Source organism: Liolophura sinensis, chromosome 8 (assembly GCF_032854445.1).
Source record: "Liolophura sinensis isolate JHLJ2023 chromosome 8, CUHK_Ljap_v2, whole genome shotgun sequence".
NCBI classification, from domain to species: Eukaryota; Metazoa; Mollusca; class Polyplacophora; order Chitonida; family Chitonidae; genus Liolophura; species Liolophura sinensis.
The window spans coordinates 41,190,146-41,211,083 of record NC_088302.1 but is presented as its reverse complement, the minus strand read 5'-3'; the positions used below and the strand labels follow the sequence as shown (position 1 = coordinate 41,211,083).

Here is a 20,938-nt window from a genome sequence, read left to right as displayed (position 1 = left end):
TGAGCCAGTATACATGTGACCACCTTGTCGCCATTATCCATGTAGAATCCAGTACAGATGACAGGGGTATGGTTTGTGCATGGACGACTATTTTGTTTGAGCCAGTATACATATAGCCTCCCTGTCGCCACAATCCATGTAGAATCCAGTTCAGATGACAGTAGGATGGTTTGTGCATGGTCAAAATTTTGTTTGAGCCATTATACGTATAGCAACCATGTAGCCACAATCCATGTAGAATCTAGTTTATATGACAGGAGGATGGTTTGTGCAAGGACAACTTTTTTGTTTGAGCCAGAATACATATGGCCAGCTTGTAGCGATCATCCATGTAGAATCCAGTTCAGATGACAGGAGGATGGTTTGTGCATGGACGACTATTTTGTTTGAGCCAGTATACATATAACCACCTTGTAACCATCATCCACGTGGAATCCAGTACAGATGACAGGAGGATGGTTTGTGCATGGTCGACTACTTTGTTTCAGACAGTATACATGTGACCACCTTGTCGCCATTATCCATGTAGAATCCAGTTTAGAGGACAGGAGGATGGTTTGTGCATGGACGACTATTTTTTTTGAGACAGTATACATATGGCCACCTTGTAGCCATCATCCATGTAGAATCCAGTTCAGATGACAGGGGTATGGTTTGTGCAAGGACGACTATTTTGTTTGAGCCATTATACGTATAGCAACCATGTAGCCACAATCCATGTAGAATCTAGTTTATATGACAGGAGGATGGTTTGTGCATGGTCGACTATTTTGTTTCAGACAGTATGCATATGGACACCTTGTAGCCATCTTCCATGTAGAATCCAGTTCAGATGACAGGAGGATGGTTTGTGCAAGGACGACTATTTTGTTTGAGCCAGTATACATTTGACCAGCTTGTAGACATTATCCGTGTGGAAACCAGTTCAGATGACAGTAGAATAGTTTTTGCATGATTGACTTTTTTCTTTGAGGCAGTATGCATATGGCCACCTTGTGGCCATCATCCATGTAGAATCCTGTTCAGATGACAGGAGGATGGTTTGTGCATGGACGACTATTTTGTTTGAGCCAGTATACATTTGACCACCTTGTAACCATCATCCATGTGGAATCCAGTACAGGTGACAGGAGGATGGTTTGTGCATGGTCGACTACTTTGTTTTAGACAGTATACATTTGACCACCTTGTAACCATCATCCATGCAGAATCGAGTTCAGATAACAGTAGGATGATTTGATATTTATGTTTTTCGATTTTTTTTATTGTTGGTTTACGCCGTAAGTAAGAAACCCACGACCCATATATATATATATATATATATATATATATATATATATATATATATATATATATATATATATATATATATATATATTGGTTTATTTTTATATTACCAAAAAATTTTGAAATTAAAAAATTAAGATCAAAAGTTACATTTTATAAATAATTCTTTTATTCTTCTTATTATCAGCTTGCACTTCAACAAGTGACTATTCATGATAGGTGTAAAATCTTGTAAGAAGTTGACGTCATCTTGAACTTCGCCCTTGTTGAAAGGCTATAGGATGTCGAAAACTTGACGGACCAATTGATTGACAGACCGACCGATTGACGACAGACAGAGCGGCTTGTTGCTTATCACAGCTGATGATGTATTGCCTGGGGGGGGGGGGGGATTTTTTTCTTACATGCACTTATAGTGATAATGTAACTGATGGATTCGGTGTTGTTATGTGCCGTCCGCTTCTAAATTTAGCTTGCCACTGTTTACATATGCTGAATTCAGGGCCTGCTGTCTGCCTCTGTTTTAGAATGTTCCAGAATGCGCTCAGTTCGGGGCCTGTTTGTTTACATCAAGTGTTCAGGAATTTTCTTATTCTAGAAAATTCCACCAGTCTATATAAGACCAATGAAAGCAGGTCAAAGGGGGAGAACGGAGAATTATTGAGAGTTTTGGATGCTTTCGCTGTGTGCTACTTTAGTAGGTCTTTTGTGCTGAATTTTGATGTCTTTATAGCCTCTGGCTTTGTTATATCCTATCTCCACCGAGCACTTGTTCAGTCTGAACTTGTATATTTGATTTGCGCTTTTGTGTACACAGTTCTTATTAGTGCACGGACCCTGTCTGTGGAATTTTGTGTATATTTCGTCATACACTCAGTTATACTGTGGATTTTCCCTCTTATTTCTGCATTGATGCCTGTATGGTTTTCCGCATTGTGGAATATATGCGTCCGTTTGGACATGTAAGTCCTTTAGTATTTGTATAGATACTGATATCCCTTCTTGTTAAACTTAAGTACTTTAGTATCTGTGTAGGTCTTGTTATCTGTTCTTGTTAAACGTAATAAATTGTTGTAAAATAAAATCTGCTGGTTTTGGTTACATTTTTGTGCAGCTAAACTGCCGTGTATTTCGAAAAAGCCATCTCTTTACAATACAGACAGTTTGGGTCGTAACAAATTGGGGGCTTGTCCGAGAAGTGAATTTGAATTGGAATTGAAAGGATTTTGTGTAAGTTGTGTCATTTTACTAGTCTTTGAGTTTCTAGTAAATTTTTCCAGCAGATTTTTTTTATCATGTCGGATTTTAAGACCGACGATTTTATGGAAGCGCCAGATCAGGACATTTTTGATGTGTTAAATAAAAATGATTTGTATGCTTTAAGCAAATACTTGAATCTTAATATAAAAAGATCCTTACGCAAGAAAGATATTCAGTTTAGTATTGCTAAATGTTTGGTAGAATTACAGGAGTTTGGTGAAAGTGCATTAGATGCATACAGGCCTGAGGGCGATGATTCCACTGTAATAAGACTGAAGGAGTTAGAACTGAAAGAAAATGAAAAGGAAAGATTGTTTAACTAAAATGAAAATGAAGAAGAAAGATTGTTTAAGGAAAGTGAAAATGAAAAGGAAAGATTGTTTAAGGAAAATGAAAATGAAAGGTTGTTTAGAGGAAAGGAAAATGAAAGAGTGTTCGAATTGGAGAAATTGAGACTTCAGAGCGAAATTGAAGCGAGGAGACTAGAAGGAGATAGGTCTGGCTTAAGTTTTTCTGTTATGCCTCCAACATTTGACGTCGCTAGAAACATAAGATTGGTGCCACAATTTCGTGAGACTGATGTAGATAATATTTTCTACAGTTTGAGAAGATTGCTCAAAATTTAGAGTGGCCTAAAAAGTTTTGGACTACCCTTTTACAGAGTGTGTTAACTGGCAAAGCTATGGATATATACACAGAGTTATCAACAGAACAGGCTGCAGATTATGATTTTGTGAAAGATGTCATCTTAAAAAGATATGAGCTTGTGCCAGAGGCCTATCGGCAGAAATTTAGAAATTTTGAGAAAAGAGATCAGACTTACGTTAAATTTGCTAGGCAGAAGGAACAGTTGAGCGGCGGTGTTCTGCTAAAAGTGTACATAAAGATTATGAAAAGTTAAAACAGATCATTCTGATTGAAGACTTTAAAAGGTGTATTAATGATGATGTCAGAACTTTCATTGAGGACAAAGAGGCTGATACATTAGAAGCAGCAGCCACTATGGCCGATACTTACACGGTTACACATAAGGTCTCATACACCCCTTACATACAGCGCCTTTCCCACCTCTGTCAGTCGACAGAGCTATATCCCACGACCCACGAAACATGGGCTAAATTGGGAGGACTTTTCCGCATAAACACAATATCTCCAATCCCCCCCAAAAATACTGGATCTCATCAAACAAGACACGTTGAAAATACTGCCACATTTATTTTTCATGAAAACCCGTAGTTTAAGCCCTATCTTGAGGAGAAAATCAGCTGAATCACCCTGTTGTGCAACACACCCGATTTACATATAGGCCATACGACTTATCTGTTAAATGCCAACTCGTATCAATGTGTTTATGTAGGCTAGACTTGTAAACTTGTAAATAAACCTATATACACGTCCCAGGCCGGCTGAGGGCGGGGGTTTATATCTTAGACACGAAATGGGGGCTGGGAGCCTCTATTTGTTCTGGGGAGGGCCCCAGGGGAGGGTGTGCCAGAACTTATAGTGTGTATACTATTGATGTTCACATAATGTGTACTGATGGTTTTTATCTCCATATTTTACTGTGTATTTTAGACGAGATCGAAATGTTAACCCAATTACTGTCTGCAAGATAGTCAGCAGAATAATGTAGGCGTGGGTACGGTCTTTATTGTCGAAGTCTCTCTCGGGATCATGTGACATGATTGAAGTTTTACTGTTTGGGCTAACTTATGTCATACTATAAAAGACGTACAGAATAGAGAGTAAACCCAGAGCAGCGACGAATGTGATAGTTGTCACTCGTAATCCGTGAAATACGACCTCTTGTCAATTTACCTTAGTCAGAGTTTTATTCTAACTGTTAATGTAAAAGTATAAATAGTATCAAATTTATTTCTTATTTCATTAAATCTATGGGAGTAACGTCTGTGTTTGACCTTTTCACCTGGATTTTCAATTTCTAGCAACAGGTGCGATTTTTGCGTCCTCTGACAAGATGTCGGTGGAAGCCCATGGTCAGAAGATCGACCAATTATTCGCGGCGCTAGGAGTATGGGGTGGTTACCAGGTACTGCAGATGTCGCTGGTCAAATTCCTGTCCTTTCCAGCCTCTTTTCAGCTCTATATCTACCTATATCTTGGTAAGCAATATTGCGAGACGTTCTGTTTTTACATATAAGAACTATATGTAAAATATTCAACATGTATAGATATATATTTGTACAATGTGCAACAAATTTGAATATCATGTACATGATTTAAAGCCTCTTGCGTTCATATCGTACTTTATCATTTAACCTCTACAGAACACTAATTTCATGAGTGGGATCTGGGTGTTAAGTCTGACATTCTTATACCACTCGATGGCAATAAAGAGTCGATAATGGGAAGACCAGTTTTAAACAAAACCAGTAAAATGTTGGACTACACCATGTCTGGTAGGCGTCATTGTGTATGAAACACGTGATTCGGGTGGTAAATGTACATGTAGTTAAATATTCCATGTGACAACCACCCATAGAATACCTAATTCTATTAATGAACAAAATCACGCAAGGTTAAGACAAATCGGTTAATTTTCATTGACGCAAGTGACTGGTTAAGGTGTGAGATGAGAGCGAAGTGAAAATCCTCGATTCCCCACCCCCTCTCTATTTTCTATGTATATTTATTTATTTATTTATTTATTTGATTGGTGTTTTACACCGTATTCAAGAATATTTCACTTATACGACGGCGGCCAGCATTATGGTGGGAGGAAACCGAGCAGAGCCCGGGGGAAACCCACGATCGCCGGAGAGGAAGCCAGCGTGAGACGGACTTGAACTCACAGCGACCGCATTGGTGAGAGGTTCCTGGGTCATTACGTTGTGCTAGCGCGCTAACCAACTGAACCACAAAGGCCCCTTTTTATGTATATGACCGTAACCCTATGTAGCCATGTGTATGACGCATTAAATGTAGCAGGCTAACTTTCGCTGAATACTGCATGTCTTCCACCAAAATGGTGTGCATATCTTTAAGACACACGCCAGAAAATTCGTCAGTAGATTAACAAAAGCCATCTGGTCATTCTTTTTCTCCCAACAACTGTGAAAAAAAATTATAACTAAATTAAATAAATTATATTTTTTCTTCTCAAAATTTTCCTTGCTGCGACTTTAACATCGCTTTACTATTTTGTTTCTTGTAGAACATGTATAAACATATAATGTAACACGTCGAAAGAAATGTGATGTTTAAAGAAGACTCTTCCAGATACAGCAACATATAGGTCTACATTACCGCAGTGGCCATTGACTGGCTCTCCGCCGCTTGGAGACGTTGTCGTGTTCTCCATGTAAAAAATAATACATGGAGATAATTGGCGAGAGAGGGAATGGTTTTATTCTCACGTTGTAAGGCGGGACGCCAGTCAAGGTTTGTTGACATTATGCTCGGCTCAGGTGTAGGCATTTAAGATAGGTAATGGATATGGTGACAATGGCTTCTCCAGGGAATTTCGGTTTTCCTAAGCAAAACTTCGTGTTTCCCCCAAAGCTTGTTGTCCTCTTACAAAATAAAGATAAAGTAATATGTAATTTTCAAATACTTGCAATGAATTTTCGTGTTAATCAGGTTACCAGCCTCCGTTACGGTGTCAGTCCGTCGTGAACATCACATCCCAGGCGCACATGTACGTGACACCTAACATGAGTGTGGACACAGGCTATCACAAGACGTGTGTCGGACTTATAGACCTCATCAATGATACTTTGGTGGAAACAGAGCGTTGTGACTCGGGTTACGACTACGCTCAACCCAAAGACTCTACCCTCATCACGGAGGTAATGAACAGTTTGGAAGTTGGGTAACTCCCATTCGGGCAACGCTGTTGTGAGAGTTACGGAGAGGAGCAAACACAAAAGTGTCGTAACTACGATCAGAAAGATTTCCTCCTGATCACGCTGTCATTAAAACTTGCCCATCATAAATCGACGTCAATAAAGTTTCCTCTGTAATTAACTAACCTGATGTGCTGCTCACTGAAAACCAAAGAGACCATGGCAAGCACACCTGCTCATGAAAACAAATCACATTTATCGAGCCTACAAATCATTTGGTGTGCTTGCCGCCATCCTGCAACGAGACTGACCTTAAAGCCATGACCTGTGTCGCCTCTGTCAAATCTAAATACACAAATACGGTGGTGAGGAAAGGGATTATCTCCCTTGGACGACCTATTGCATGGCCATATCAATCACGTGACTACACATAGCCTGATAGTCTAAATTTCACGCATAGTGTGATTCAGTGGGAATTGATGAGTAACTTGGGTAAATATTACCCATAGTCTGATTCAGTGGAAAATGTAGAGCATGAATCTATATCTGGTAAAGTGGCAACTGCAAATGGGTGGACTACAATCAGGGTATATATACATACTGGGTGAGCGCAACTCAGAAACCCAAGCTGAAGGAAAATAAAACAAACAAACAGGGCTGCCAGCCTGTACAAAAACCAGTGGTATGACCCAACATACATGATTCAAGAAGTAGACACATATATTATGTACACAGTGAACAGAACAGGTTTACTGATAATACATACACCATAGGGCCAGTCATAGGCCTCTCCAGTGGGAATAGATACCATACGATAATGTAACCCTGATAACTTATATAGTATATACAAAACACAGAGTGAAATATTCTTGAGTACGGCGTAAACCACCAATCAAATAAATAAATAAATAAATATAAAACATAGTTTACACATACAGATAGATATTATATACAGAAGATCAGACACTTGAAATACTGTACTTAGCCAGGATTTAACAGAATTCAAACGTTAAAGAGATATATTGGGGTCTGTGATAACACATTATTACATGCGTATTAACAAAGTGTTTAATGGTCTTGTCCATGATATGTTCAGGAAATTGATTACAAAGTAACATTGTTTGATGTTATTAACTTCATTCGTGAAATTTATATAAGAAGTGCAAATGTGCCAAGCTCTATACAGTAGCGTTCGGACGAGATTGATCTTGTATTTGTTTGGAATGAAATTGGTTCATTTGGTATACAGGCCATTGTACGTAGGTTTTCTGTAGATGGTGGTTTATATTGCAGAATCAGATTTGATGATCAGAATATCGAGGAAAGGAAGGATTCCATTAGTTTCAGTCTCAGTAGTACGTTTGATGGCTGGGTGGCAGCAATTGAGGTAATCCAGGAATAATTTGGCATGTTGACAGTTTTTGAATGCCAGAAATGTGTTGTCTAGATACCGTTTATAGTGCACAGGGCAAAAGTTCAAGTTGCTCTCATGGACATAATTTGTTTATGAAGAAATCAGCCATGCCTGGGGTAAGCAGGGATCTCATGGCGACCCCATCAGTCTATTCATAACAGCAGTTATTACGTGACATTGCTGGTGGCAAGTTGGAGGACTCGTTTGATCTGCCGTCTTGCCGTACCACAAAGCATTGCTGGTGGCAAGTTGGAGGACTCGTTTGATCTGCCATCTTGACGTACCACAAAGCATTGCTGGTGGCAAGTTGGGGGACTCGTTTGATCTGCCGTCTTGCCGTACCACAAAGCATGAATAATGTTCATTTGTTTCATGGATAGGAACGTTGGTGGAAAGACTTGTGACATCAAAGCTATTGTGGAAATCGCTGTACTTTTTGCTGTACTCGTCTGTACTTGTTAGTCAGGAGCGGTGTTGTGTATTCTGGAGAATGTTGGCCAAGTACGATGCAAGGTTGTAGTTGTAACTGTTGCAGGGTGAAACGATAGATGTGATAAGTGTTCCTAATTTATGGATTTTTGGTAGGCCATACATTATGCTTGTTCGTGAACTCACAGTTCGTCGTTTTGATATCTGTCCTGTGATACGATTTCTTGTCTTTGAGATTGTAGAGAAAGATTTGCACGGTCTTTTCTTTACGAGCTCTGTTGTTTTCTGAAATTTATTTGAATTTGGTCTTGTTATTGGGAATTGTAGGCCCTAAATAGCTTGTTAGGTAGTCCACTTTGTCCATTATAACAACACCATTTCCTTTGTCATGTTTCTCGCCACAATAGACTTGTTTCTGCTAAGACCTTTGAGTGGTTTGATCTCTTCTTTTTGTACTGGACATTGTTGTTCATTAGCCAGAAAAAACTGTTAACAAATTCCTCACATGCAGATATTAGTCTAAACTTGACATTCAACTTTTTGTTGTGGTCCCTAACATTGTTCATGAAATTTTGATACAGTGCTTCAAGATCAATCTGTGTGTCCATAATATGAAGACTGAGAAAATATGTTGAATTGTAAAACTTTACTCGATACGTTTCGTTTAGCATTGGTGTTCAGACGGAAGATAGGTTGAACACAGTTTCAGGGGTGTTATGGTCGTATCCGTTGATTCCTAATGCGAGTAACTTACGAGCATGTATCCTAGTGACCTTGTCTTTGTTTTCTTCTGTCCATCTCTTAATGGGGTATTTCTCGGGTAGTTTGTACATCAAGGATAGTTTCGGGAAAAGATAATCTTCCTTTGACTGTAGCTCATTCAGAGCGTTCTTGATGGCATGTTCTTTCAGACGCCGTTTGTCAGAGATAAGGTCTTTCTGAAATCTTCTGTATTTTCGACAAAAAAAAACACTTTGTACAGCATGATTTTATATTATTTTTCTCCTTAATGCCTCATCCTCCTTATCCTTCTACGGGAAAAAGGATGCTATATTACAGTTATTTCTTTGAATAAGGTTTATGTCAACAGCTGATATGAGTTTGTTGACAGATTTAAGTTCGTTTCGAAGTTGACTCAAGACAAATCACACGAGCACTTCAGTTTGCAACCGGCAATGTCACCTTTAAATTTAATAAACGCTATTATGAACAGATTGATGAGGTCACTATGGGATCAGGGCTTACCCCAGGTTTGTGATATAGAATCATGATGTATAAAGTGTTTTTGTCGAATTATTTTTCACTAGTTCGGTGAAGCCTTTCCATATCCGCATCTTCAGTGGCAATTGATTAGTGACTTGGGCAAATTTTACGCACAGTTTGATTCAGTGCTAAATGGTGTATAGCTAAGAGTCAGTTTTACACATCTTGTTTCAGTGGGACTTGGTGTGTGACCAGAGCTATCAAGCTCAGCTGAGTCAGACAGTTCTTGTGGTCGGTCAAGGTGTGGGGGCTACTTTTTTCACTTCGCTGGCGGATCGATTCGGACGGAAGAAGATCTGCTTGATCAGTCAGTGGATAATGCTGCTTGTCAGTGTGGGCACCGCCTTCGCTCCTAGCATCCTCGTATTCACACTTATCCGCTTCTTTCTAGGCGCTGCTCAACAGGTAGGTCCACCTACGGGTATCACCCAATTTTTCCTCTCAAAGCATAGCTTACGTGATTACCACACACCTATAATGAAACTATAATTATGAATTGTGCAGAAGAAAGAGTCAAATCACTCAGTGTAAATGCGGGTTGATGTACCAAAACTGTGGTTAGATAATCATGGAAGTACACATTAGTGTCTGTATAACAAATTATACCGCAGTGACATATATAACACCTACGACCGCTGTTGACAGTAAAACCACTGTACATATATCCCTTTAATAGGGTCACGTGATGTCTATGTTCGTGATGCCGATCGAAGTGCTACCCAGGCCCCACAGAGCGACCATCCAGATGATAGGCAGCTTCCTGTGGTCTGCTTTCCTCTTTGTGCTGATCGGATTGGCGTATGGCTTTCAGGATTATAACTGGAGATATTTCCAGCTCACCACAGTGGTGGCCACTCTTGCCACTCTTCTACCAAACATGCTGTGAGTAAGGCTTCCGTTGTGGCCCCCGTGGCCGAGGTTATTACCACGCCCGAGCGGCGCAATGACCCAAGAGACTCTCACCAATGCAATCGGTGAGAGTTCAACCTGCAGCTGACGGTGGGCTCTGTCCGGTTTCCTCTCACCATAATAACTGGGATATTCTTGAGTACTGCGTAAAACACCAATGAAATAAATAATTAAATAAGTAAAGCTTTCCTGAATGTGTCACACTTATCTCCTAGTCCTTAAATGATACAGTTCAGCCGGATCTTAGTCTAATATCCTGCGCCCATCGTTTCCGGACTATACGTGGACGGTCCGGCCATGATACGTGGACCCTGATGCACTCCCCACTGCCATCTTGACGCGATCGTACGCATCATGGTACCATCATGAGCATATCATCTTGTCATCGTGATAAGATTTTGCCAGTGTTTTTGCTATGTTACAAACTTATTTACGTCAAATTCATTTTGTCTTGTATTGACGAGAAGTATTTTTTCCTGCTCGACAATTTCCCGCACGATTCCTGTCTATAGCATCGGTGTTTGTAGCCCACTGCTGGGGACTATTGTGCACGCATACACCTAGCATATAAGATACAATGTAGATTTTAAACTCACACGCTTGGACAGACTGGAAACATAAGCGAATGATGCTGTGACGTCATCATTAGCTGCAGTAAAAAATCTGCAGATATCTAAAATGCTATATTGTCGTAGATTTTTCACGCCGACTCGCGCTGAGAGCATGTTCATGTAATGATGTAGATGTAGTAAAATTATGCGCCGCAGAATGTCGTAAAATGATGCTTGGATCGTCTGTTCACGATGATACCTTGGTGGCGCCATGATACACGAATCAGGATAGCATTGTACGTCCATCATACACGTACAAGGCAGGAGGATGTGATCATGGTGCGCCAACCATACGCCGACGGTGAAACCAGAAAATATTCGACTGGAATGCGCTTGTACTGTACATAAAGTGGCACTATAAACCTAAAAGTATGGATTTTAGGAAAATGAAAAAAACACATGCCAAAAAATTAAGTACAAATTTTTCATTCCTATGGCATTTTTTAAAAAAATTTATGGATATATTCCCTCAGTGGTCGGAGATATTCAGAAATGGCGTCATCGATGACCAACACGACCAGCTTAACGCCCCAAGTTTGAGTTCTTTCCACAACCGACTCTGGGACCTGAGGAAAACATAGTTTAAATTCATTTCTGTGCCACAAGAAAAAAACTGAAACGCTTTTGTCTATTCTTTTGTGTTAGGCCACTGCATTTCAAGAGATATAAACCAAATGTTTTATGTAGCCTTGATAATCGTGGTACTTCCCCGCCTTCCAAGGCTTCTCACTAAGTATTGGTCCGCCCGTTGTAATGTACTTGGACAGGGTGGGGTGTTATACATCTATCTGAAATCTAACGAGACCATTAGACACCGTCGTCATATGACCAAAACATTGATGAAATTGAAACGTTTGAAACCCCACATAATGAATCACTCCTAAACTTTGACATATCATTTTTTGGAAACTTGTTACGATCTGTGATGTATCTTGGAGTTGGAGTCCATAGTGGAATAAGCCAGTAAACTTGTGTTTTAATTAGGTTCTTGGACGAATCTTTGAGATGGTTGCTGTCGAACGGAAGAACTGAGGAAGCCAGGCGTATTATAGATAAGGCAGCCAAGATGAACGGAATTAACCCAGATGACATCAAATGAGTGACAGAGGATTGTTTGGCTGAGTCCATCGCCCTGCACGCTTCACAAAACAACATAGACAAAGATACTGACAAAGACACCGACAAGAAAGAAAGAAAGTCCAACTTACTCGATATCTTCCGCCACAGAAAACTTCGAAAAACAGCTTTTATAATGTGTTTTGCTTGGTAAGAAAATGCTAATACTTCACATAGCCTTTACAAATGTGTACATGTATGAGAACGGCAGTATTGAAAAATCAGGCATATTGAGAACAAAAATACAAGTCATGGAAAGCTATACGAACGATGTCATCTGAGCTCCATTGGAAACAATTCCTTTGTATGCACTAAACTATTACTGTTGATTTCAGGATTGTCAATGCAGGGACCTCTTTCGGCCTCTCTTTGACAGCAGCCAAACTCTCTGGGGACAGGTTCCTGAACTACTTCCTTATCTTCGTGTGCGATATACCGGCTACAATCATTTCCTATATCACCATGCAAAGGTATAGCTGATTATAGCCCAATTGTCACAGAAACTGGTGTTATATCCCAAATAATTGTAGAAATTTACCTTCACACTCAAATTGCCCTAAAGGTTGAGTTCATTGCCAAAATGCTCCCATATGTTGATTTTGTAACATCCATCTTGGTTGACGGCTGGTATATGAACGTCTGTTTCATAGATAGATTGTATCCCAAAAACGTCTCTCCCAAAAACTGGTATAAGCGAAGGGCTCCTCAAACTTAGTGCTACAACCCAAACTCTTCAAGAAAATGGTCTTATAATACAAACTTTTCATTGCATTATACTCCAAACTGTTTCAAACGCTTGTGTTATAACCCAAACTCTCCAACTTGGTCTTACGTCGACAACAAAGAGGCACGGCTAATTTACTGATAACTTGACTGCAAATCAAAGTCAGGTATATACATAAGGTTTTAAAGAGTCTATAGAGGAGATTTTTGGTAAAAATAAAGGATATCCGAATCATAAATTTTACGAACTTTGCTACACATTTGAACGTTACAGGTACACAGACGAGGCTGACGCTTTGTGGAAGATATCTGTTTGAACTATTCTAATATAACAGCAATACTTTGAATAGATTTATGCTGATCGATTTTTTGCCAGAAATCTCCTATATAGTCTCTTTGGTAAATTTGGATTTCCCTTCTTTGCCGCTCACCGAAAGGGGAAGGGTCAAGGTTAGCATTCACTGAATATATCCAAACATAAACTGTCAACCGACCACGTTGATAATTTGAACCACCTGACACTGGTGTTAGGGTGCAACATTTCATGATTAGCTGTTTCTTTAAAATCCTTCTGTAAAGATATATGGAATCAATGTCATCTTATAACTTCTCACTATTACAGAATAATCTAGAGTGTGTTTCTGGTCGCTGTGTCTTATTCGCAAAAAGAGAAATTAGACATTTCTTTTGTGTATAAGACTTACACGAGAGTCATCCAAAAGCCAAGCAGAAACACAGGATACAGAGAAAAATGCAGTGTTTCTTGATTGGACATTTTATTTAGTGTTTAACTCAGTGCTCGAGATTTCTTGGCGGCCGTCATGATTATAGCTGGAGGAAGCCGGAGTGCCCTCCTTAAACCAGCAACCGTTGACAGGTACCTTACAAACTTCTGATTTACAGTTTCAACCCAAACGGTGAGAGCTTGGCTCGCAAATGAGGCTTCATTGGTCGCATAGGCTTAGCGCTTGAAGCATCTGAGCAATCTAAGACAGTAATTTGAGTTACTATTTTGTTGTGACGATGAACCTGCCCTTATTAGCTTTGATATATGTTGACAGAATCGGCCGTAGAGCGACGTGTATCGCAAGTCACTTCATCACTGGATCCACCTTATTGGCAGCCGTAGTTATCAACACATACTTGGGTAAGATTTAGATGGGACTCCGTCGACCTACTGAGGTCTACTACTGTTACATTTATATGGTTGGTGGTAAACGCTATGCTTTTTCACTGACATAGCCATGGTCAAACATATGATTAGGGAAGACATAGCGCCAAAAGCAAACCCCTGCCCTTCTTCAAGTACCTGACAAATGTTCTGACCTGAAGGCAAATTTGTACGACCAGCAAATGGATTGGAACCTTCGAACTTATTCTTTATTCTCCAATTGGCTGTGTTAACAACAAGGCTTAAGCAGTGTAAGCACGAGAGGGCTGTTGAAGGACGGAGCTGATCTCTGTATTATTTTTTACAAAAGTTAGCAATTTGTTTAACACTTGACAGAAACTATGCAATATCTAGATTACAACGCTGTTACGCTTTCCAGAACAGCATTTAAACAATTTCTGATGAAATTTCTTTAGGAATTAAGTTAACAGTTAAGTTTTACGCTGTCCGTCTTCAATTAAGATCATTAGAGCTGATCACATATTCAATCGTGAATATCTAAAGTCATATCCTGAAGTCAGTTTATTACTATCCCAAGTCTTTCTCGTCACAGTCACGTGATTCTCGCGGCAGGTCCTTCCGGCTGGGTGACGGGGCTGACGGTGGTGGGTAAGTTCGGCATCACCATGTCCTGGGGAACACTGTTCCAGTACACACCTGAACTGTACCCGACTAACCTCAGGTAAGAGTAAATATTGTATCCATACATCGATGGATTCTGTGCATTTTGTGTGAATTTTGTGTAACTTTGTGAAAACAATAGACTGTGAAGCAAGACTGAAGGTTATTCTTGAAACGATTTTCATGAACAAAAGCTTTGAAGTTTTATGTCCTGATTTGTGCCATTGGTACAGTTTGTGCCCGCAATAATTCTCAGTTTGTACCTGACATATATCAACATTTTTTCGACCGATACATCTTAATGCGTACCTCACATATATAAAACTTTATACCTCAGATATTTCAAGATTTATCTCCAGTCGTTAATATGGTCTTCAATTTCTGTGCCTGTTCTGTACCAATTCGGTTTTGTGACGTTTCCAATTCTTTAGGAGTGTTGGTCTAGGCATCGCATCATCATCTTCTCGGATCGGTGGGATGCTGGCTCCCTTCGCCACAATAGTAGTACGTACATTTACTTTAGTCAATGCGCTAGTTGTAGTCAAAACTATTAATGCGCTAGTTATTTATTTTATTTATTTGATTGGTGTTTTACGCCGTACTCAAAAATATTTCACTTATACGACGGCGGCCAGCATTATGGTGGGTGTAAACCGGGCACAGCTCGGGGGAAATCCATGACCATCCGCAGGTTGCTGAAAGACCTTCCCCACGTACGGCCGGAGAGGAAGCCAGCATGAGCTGGACTTGAACTCACAGCGACCGCATTGGTGAGAGACTCCTGGGTCATTACGCTGTGCTAGCGCACTAACCGATGTTCACTATCCACGCATAATCTGGGATGTTTTGGCAAAGTACTTAACCTCAGAAGATCTTTTTTTTTTGCTTAATTATTTATAGATGTCAAATTGAGGTTGGTTAGCGCGCTAGCGCAGCGTAATGACCCAGCAGTCTCTCACCAATGCGGTCGCTGTGAGTTCAACTCATGCTGGCTTCCTCTCCGGCCGTATGTGGGAAGGTCTGCAGCAACCTGCGGATGATCGTGGGTTTCTCCCGGGCTCTGCCCGGTTCCCACCCACCATAATGCTGGCTGTCGTCGTATAGGTGAAATATTCTTGAGTACAGCGTAAACATCAATCAAATAAATCAATAAATCCAATCGAGATTGTATGTAGTTTGCAAGTTAATTAGCACATTCATGTAATTATATATTTGTACAATCGTGAGGGTGTTGAAATCAGTGTGTGTATTGTATTATACTCTGACATATTGTGTGTTTTGTGATACTGGATGCTGTGTTATACCCTGACATATTCTGCATTTTGTGATACTGGATGCTGTGCTATACCCTTATATGATATGCGTTGTGTGATACTAGATGCTGTGTTATACCCTGACATGTTGTGTGTCTTGTGATACTGGATGCTGTGTTATACCCTGACATGTTGTGTGTCTTGTGATACTGGATGCTGTGTTATACCCTGACATGTTTGTGTTTTGTGATACTGGATGCTGTGTTACACCCTGACATGTTGTGTGTTTTGTGATACTGGATGCTGTGTTATACCCTGACATGCTGTGCGTTTTGTGATGCTGGATGCCGTGTTGAACCCTGACATGCTGTGCGTTTTGTGATGCTGGATGCTGTGTGATACCCTGACATGTTGTGTGTCTTGTGGTACTGGATGCTGTGTTATACCCTGACATGTTGTGTTTCTTGTGGTACTGGATGCTGTGTTATACCCTGACATATTGTGCGTTTTGTGATACTGGATGCTGTGTTATACCCTGACAGGTTGTGTGTTTTGTGATACTGGATGCTGTGTTATACCCTGACATGTTGTGTTTCTTGTGATGCTGGATGCTGTGTTATACCCTGACATGATATGCGTTGTGTGATACTGGATGCTGTGTTATACCCTGACATGTTGTGCGTGTTGTTATACTGGATGCTGTGTTATACGCTGACATGTTGTGTGTTTTCTGATACTGGATGCTGTGTTATACCCTGACATGTTGTGTGTTTTGTGATACTGGATGCTGTGTTTTACACTTACATGATGTGCGTTGTGTGATACTGGATGCTGTGTTTTACCCTTACATGATATGCGTTGTGTGATGCTGGATGCTGTGTTATACCCTGACATGTTATGTGTCTTGTGATACTGGATGCTGTGTTATGCCCTGACATGTTTTGTGTTTTGTGATACTGGATGCTGTGTTATACCCTGACATGTTATGTGTCTTGTGATACTGGATGCTGTGTTATACCCTGACATGTTGTGTGTTTTGTGATACTAGATGCTGTGTTATACCCTGACATGCTGTGCGTTTTGTGATGCTGGATGCTGTGTGATACCCTGACATGTTGTGTGTCTTGTGGTACTGGATGCTGTGTTTTACCCTTACATGATATGCGTTGTGTGATACTGGATGCTGTGTTATACCCTGACATGTTGTGTGTCTTGTGATGCTGGATGCTGTGTTATACCCTGACATGTTGTGTGTTTTGTGATACTAGATGCTGTGTTATACCCTGACATGTTGTGTGTTTTGTGATACTGGATGCTGTGTTTTACCCTTACATGATATGCGTTGTGTGATACTGGATGCTGTGTTATACCCTGACATGTTGTGTGTCTTGTGATACTGGATGCTGTGTTATACGCTGACATGTTGTGCGTTTTATGATACTGGATGCTGTGTTATACCCTGACATGTTGTGCGCTGTGTGATACTGGATGCTGTGTTATACCCTGACATGTTGTGTGTTTTGTGATACTGGATGCTGTGTTATACCCTGGCATGTTGTGTGTGTTGTGATACTAGATGCTGTGTTATACCCTGACATGTTGCTTGCTTTGTGATGTTGTAGATTGATTACCACCCCTGGCTTCCAGGAACTATTTACGGAAGCAGCTGTCTTGCAATTGTTTTTTTCTTGTTTCTTCTGACGGAAACCGTGGACAAAGAGTTACCTCAAACAATCGAAGAAATCAACAGCTGGAAGAAGAAGAAGAAGAAGAAAAAGAGGGAGGAGAAGGAGTCAGAAGATAACAAGTATTAAATCATGATTATGTGAGAATAGTTGGTAATCTACACAGAATATCGATATGTAGATTTGTAAACATAAATATTATGCAATGATACTATGAAAAAATGACAAATTTTGTAGGTTATTCATGATTTAATTATTATTGTCTTTTCTCTAAGTGTACAAAATGCTTTACAAATTATGAAAGTACAATCATATTTTTTCCAAAGACCTATAATATTATACCCGATATTATCTTGACTTCAGTTCAATATGATTGAAGCTTCAGTGAACCAAACATGTCTGAACAGTTGTCCACTAAATCTGGAAATGACAAGGGATAATTAATAGTTTGTGAGTCTTCCAGAAAGCACTGAATATTGGTGGGAAAATATGTGGTAATTTCTGGAGCTTTTGCATTCAAACTTGTTTGTCAGTTTTTATACATAGGACTGATTAAAAGAAAACAACACAGTTATACAACCTATACCTTAGATGAAAGACCTATACTTAAAGTCAAATAAAATATCTAAATTTTCCGTCAGCAGGGCTTGTTATTTGAGTATTTAATAGTTTAACATCGAAGGCTTGGAAGTCTCCTTTACGCCGCCATTTGAACACATTATGCGTCATCGTTCTTAGCGTCGATCAGTAGCTCTTCAGGACATAGCATTCCAGATCCATATCCATATATCGCTTTCTTAATCAGATGCTACAGTTTTACTGATAAACTGTTTATTCTAATAAACATATCGAATATTAATAGTTGTGGTTTACTTTGTATTTTTTCTTTTTAATAGCATGATATGAAACATATTGCATGTGTAATAGACCTATATAAATCGCAGTGCTGTACTATTCATGACCCGAGCTTTTTCTGAGGTAGCATCAGCAAGATGGTTGCAGGCCTGCTTACTCAACATTTGCTTCAAGTCAACAACAATCATAAAAGAGTTGTAGAATAGCATTAACAAGCCTGGCTATTTATCTGTTAGTATTAGGCTTCCAAGCTGAAAGCTCGATGCCTATTGATCTTGCTCAGAATAAAAAAAATTGTTTTTTTTTTAACAACGCTTTTTTTGTTCTCCAGAATACTGCAAATTAGCAGCAAAGTTGTCCCAAATATTACCTTTAATGGTTTGGAAGTTTTTCTAGATCGCTTACCATATTTAATTTCTAGCCAAACCTTTTCTTCTCAAGAATCAATCGACGGATCATTCTGAAAATTGATATACATGTAGAACAATATTAAATACGTAAAGTTTGAAGAAGGCTTAAACTCCGTTAAAAACTTTAAAAGTTCACCATTGGTCAAATATATGACGTCATAATAGCTTTGAGTATTGAAATAGCTCTGGGGTATTCCGATGTATTTCGAGCACATGATTCCGAATGTACTTCCGTTATTTTGTCTGTGTGTGTAACTCTTTCAGATATAGTCAGTAAACTACTGTAAGGTTTTCAGGTTGCGGAATTTCAGTGGCCTGTATATCCAACACTGTGAGGTTTAGAAATTTACAATTGCACCATACTGTAGCCCAAGATGTTCACCTGTATGTATGTACCTGAAATTTGAATATATTTGAGGTACCTTTCATAGTTTTCATAGAGTTGTTTAAATGATATCCCCTTATTTTCATAAACAAAAAATTTGAACCTATTGATTCAGCCTAGATTTGCAGGATAAGTGGACAATATGCTGTTATACTGCCTACTTAACTGATCATAATTTCTCAAAGCGGACCGTGTACGTTAATATACAATGTATTAGACTTTATGTGTAAAGAAGCAGACGCTGAAAACGACTCAAGCAGCCGTGATTCTGTAGACAGTTCCACTTTAAACAGGTGCCCTACTTCCGAAAAGCTAGAGATTTGCTAAGAATGATTCACATTTTTGCCTTTGAATTATTTCTATGGCTGATTTCGACTTTGGATGCTTGCACGGGACCACCTTTTGTGTACATGTACTTCTCTGACTCGCGAGTCTAGATTCAGCCATCCCCGTCTTTTATCTTAGGTACACAACTGCGTCCCGATTCCATCGCTACCGTCCATTTAACTAAGTATGATGTCTGATGACATTCCTGATCCCTATATTACTCAAATAACTACGGCTAACAATAACACCGGGACCGAGGTATGTAAAGGGAGCTTACAGAGTAAGGGTTCTGTGAATAGACAAAGATTTTATTCAAGGCATATGATACGATCTGATGGCGAAATCCAAAGAGTCAAGAACTCATGGCACTTTCGCCTACTGGCGATGCTTCCTTTCATCAAAGATCTAAAAGAAAAACACACTATCTTCACGTTTTTGAACGCGTATGGTATACATGTAAGGTTGTAGTCAAGTGATTCAAAAACTTAATGAAGTAGCGACAGCGATTTTAAAGCATATCCAGTGAAAGATAAGAAAACGTTCCTTTAAATATATCGTTCCGTAGAAACTTGTATGCCAAGTAAAAGCACATGTATCTTTAGAAAATCAAACAGGTGATCGTCGTGCACTGAGTCTATCAGGCCTATAAGAAAGAAAAAAGACGCTGAAGCTAGATCTAAGAACTACCTGCGCAAGACGCACAACCCTTAAAACCCTTCTTACCATGTTAACACTGATTAATAGCGACATCAAAATCCAAGGGATGATAACATACATTTGGTTGTGTCGTCTGAGTTCGTCATATAATTATACAGAGGGTACGACACTCGGGCGTGAGTGCTTGGAACGTCCATTTTGATTGACAGCTGGTGTAGGAATGCCTGTTTTCACATGTAGATACAGTACCCAATAAAGTCACAATGGGTGAATTTCTGAACTCAAGCGTCACATTACTCTGGATTGTTTTATGCCCATCAATAAAATTGTTGGTGTGACTAAGAGTGCCTGTGACATTTCCACATTATGGAAGAATTTAGAAAAGATGAGTGATAAACAATGATATCGGTGAAAGAAAACAGTGATTTTTCAACAGTGCATATTTACAAGATTCCCTGCAATATTTACTATCTATAAAATTGTTAATTGCGTAGGAAAACACATTTGTATTTTCTAGTTTATACATATATGTATATATACTCGGTATGATCAACTGATTAATACTTCTTTCTTTGTCTTAAAACAAAAATAAAATATATTTTCTGTACTCTTTTGTCTTCCACACAAAGCGGTTGTTTGTTGTAGTGATCACAATCATACGAATTTCACAAAAGAAATGGCATCATAGAAATTGTCTTTTATACCGGATATGAGAACAAACGCTACAGCATTGGGTGGGTACCGGTTAAAGATATA

The 20,938-nt window shown here is 39.4% G+C and overlaps 1 protein-coding gene across 1 annotated transcript; it reads left to right on the top strand.

Moving 5' to 3' along the window:
* Positions 1-4,349: 4,349 nt before the first annotated feature.
* On the top strand, positions 4,350-20,593 carry LOC135473527 (organic anion transporter 3-like). The gene is made up of 11 exons (XM_064753379.1): positions 4,350-4,670; positions 6,148-6,356; positions 9,634-9,864; positions 10,136-10,341; positions 11,964-12,072; positions 12,103-12,245; positions 12,431-12,565; positions 13,880-13,965; positions 14,563-14,671; positions 15,042-15,114; positions 17,486-20,593. Exons 1-11 carry the CDS (start codon positions 4,526-4,528, stop codon positions 17,675-17,677), a joined length of 1,638 nt encoding a protein of 545 aa, XP_064609449.1. The 5' UTR covers positions 4,350-4,525; the 3' UTR covers positions 17,678-20,593.
* The last annotated feature ends 345 nt before the right edge of the window (positions 20,594-20,938 follow it).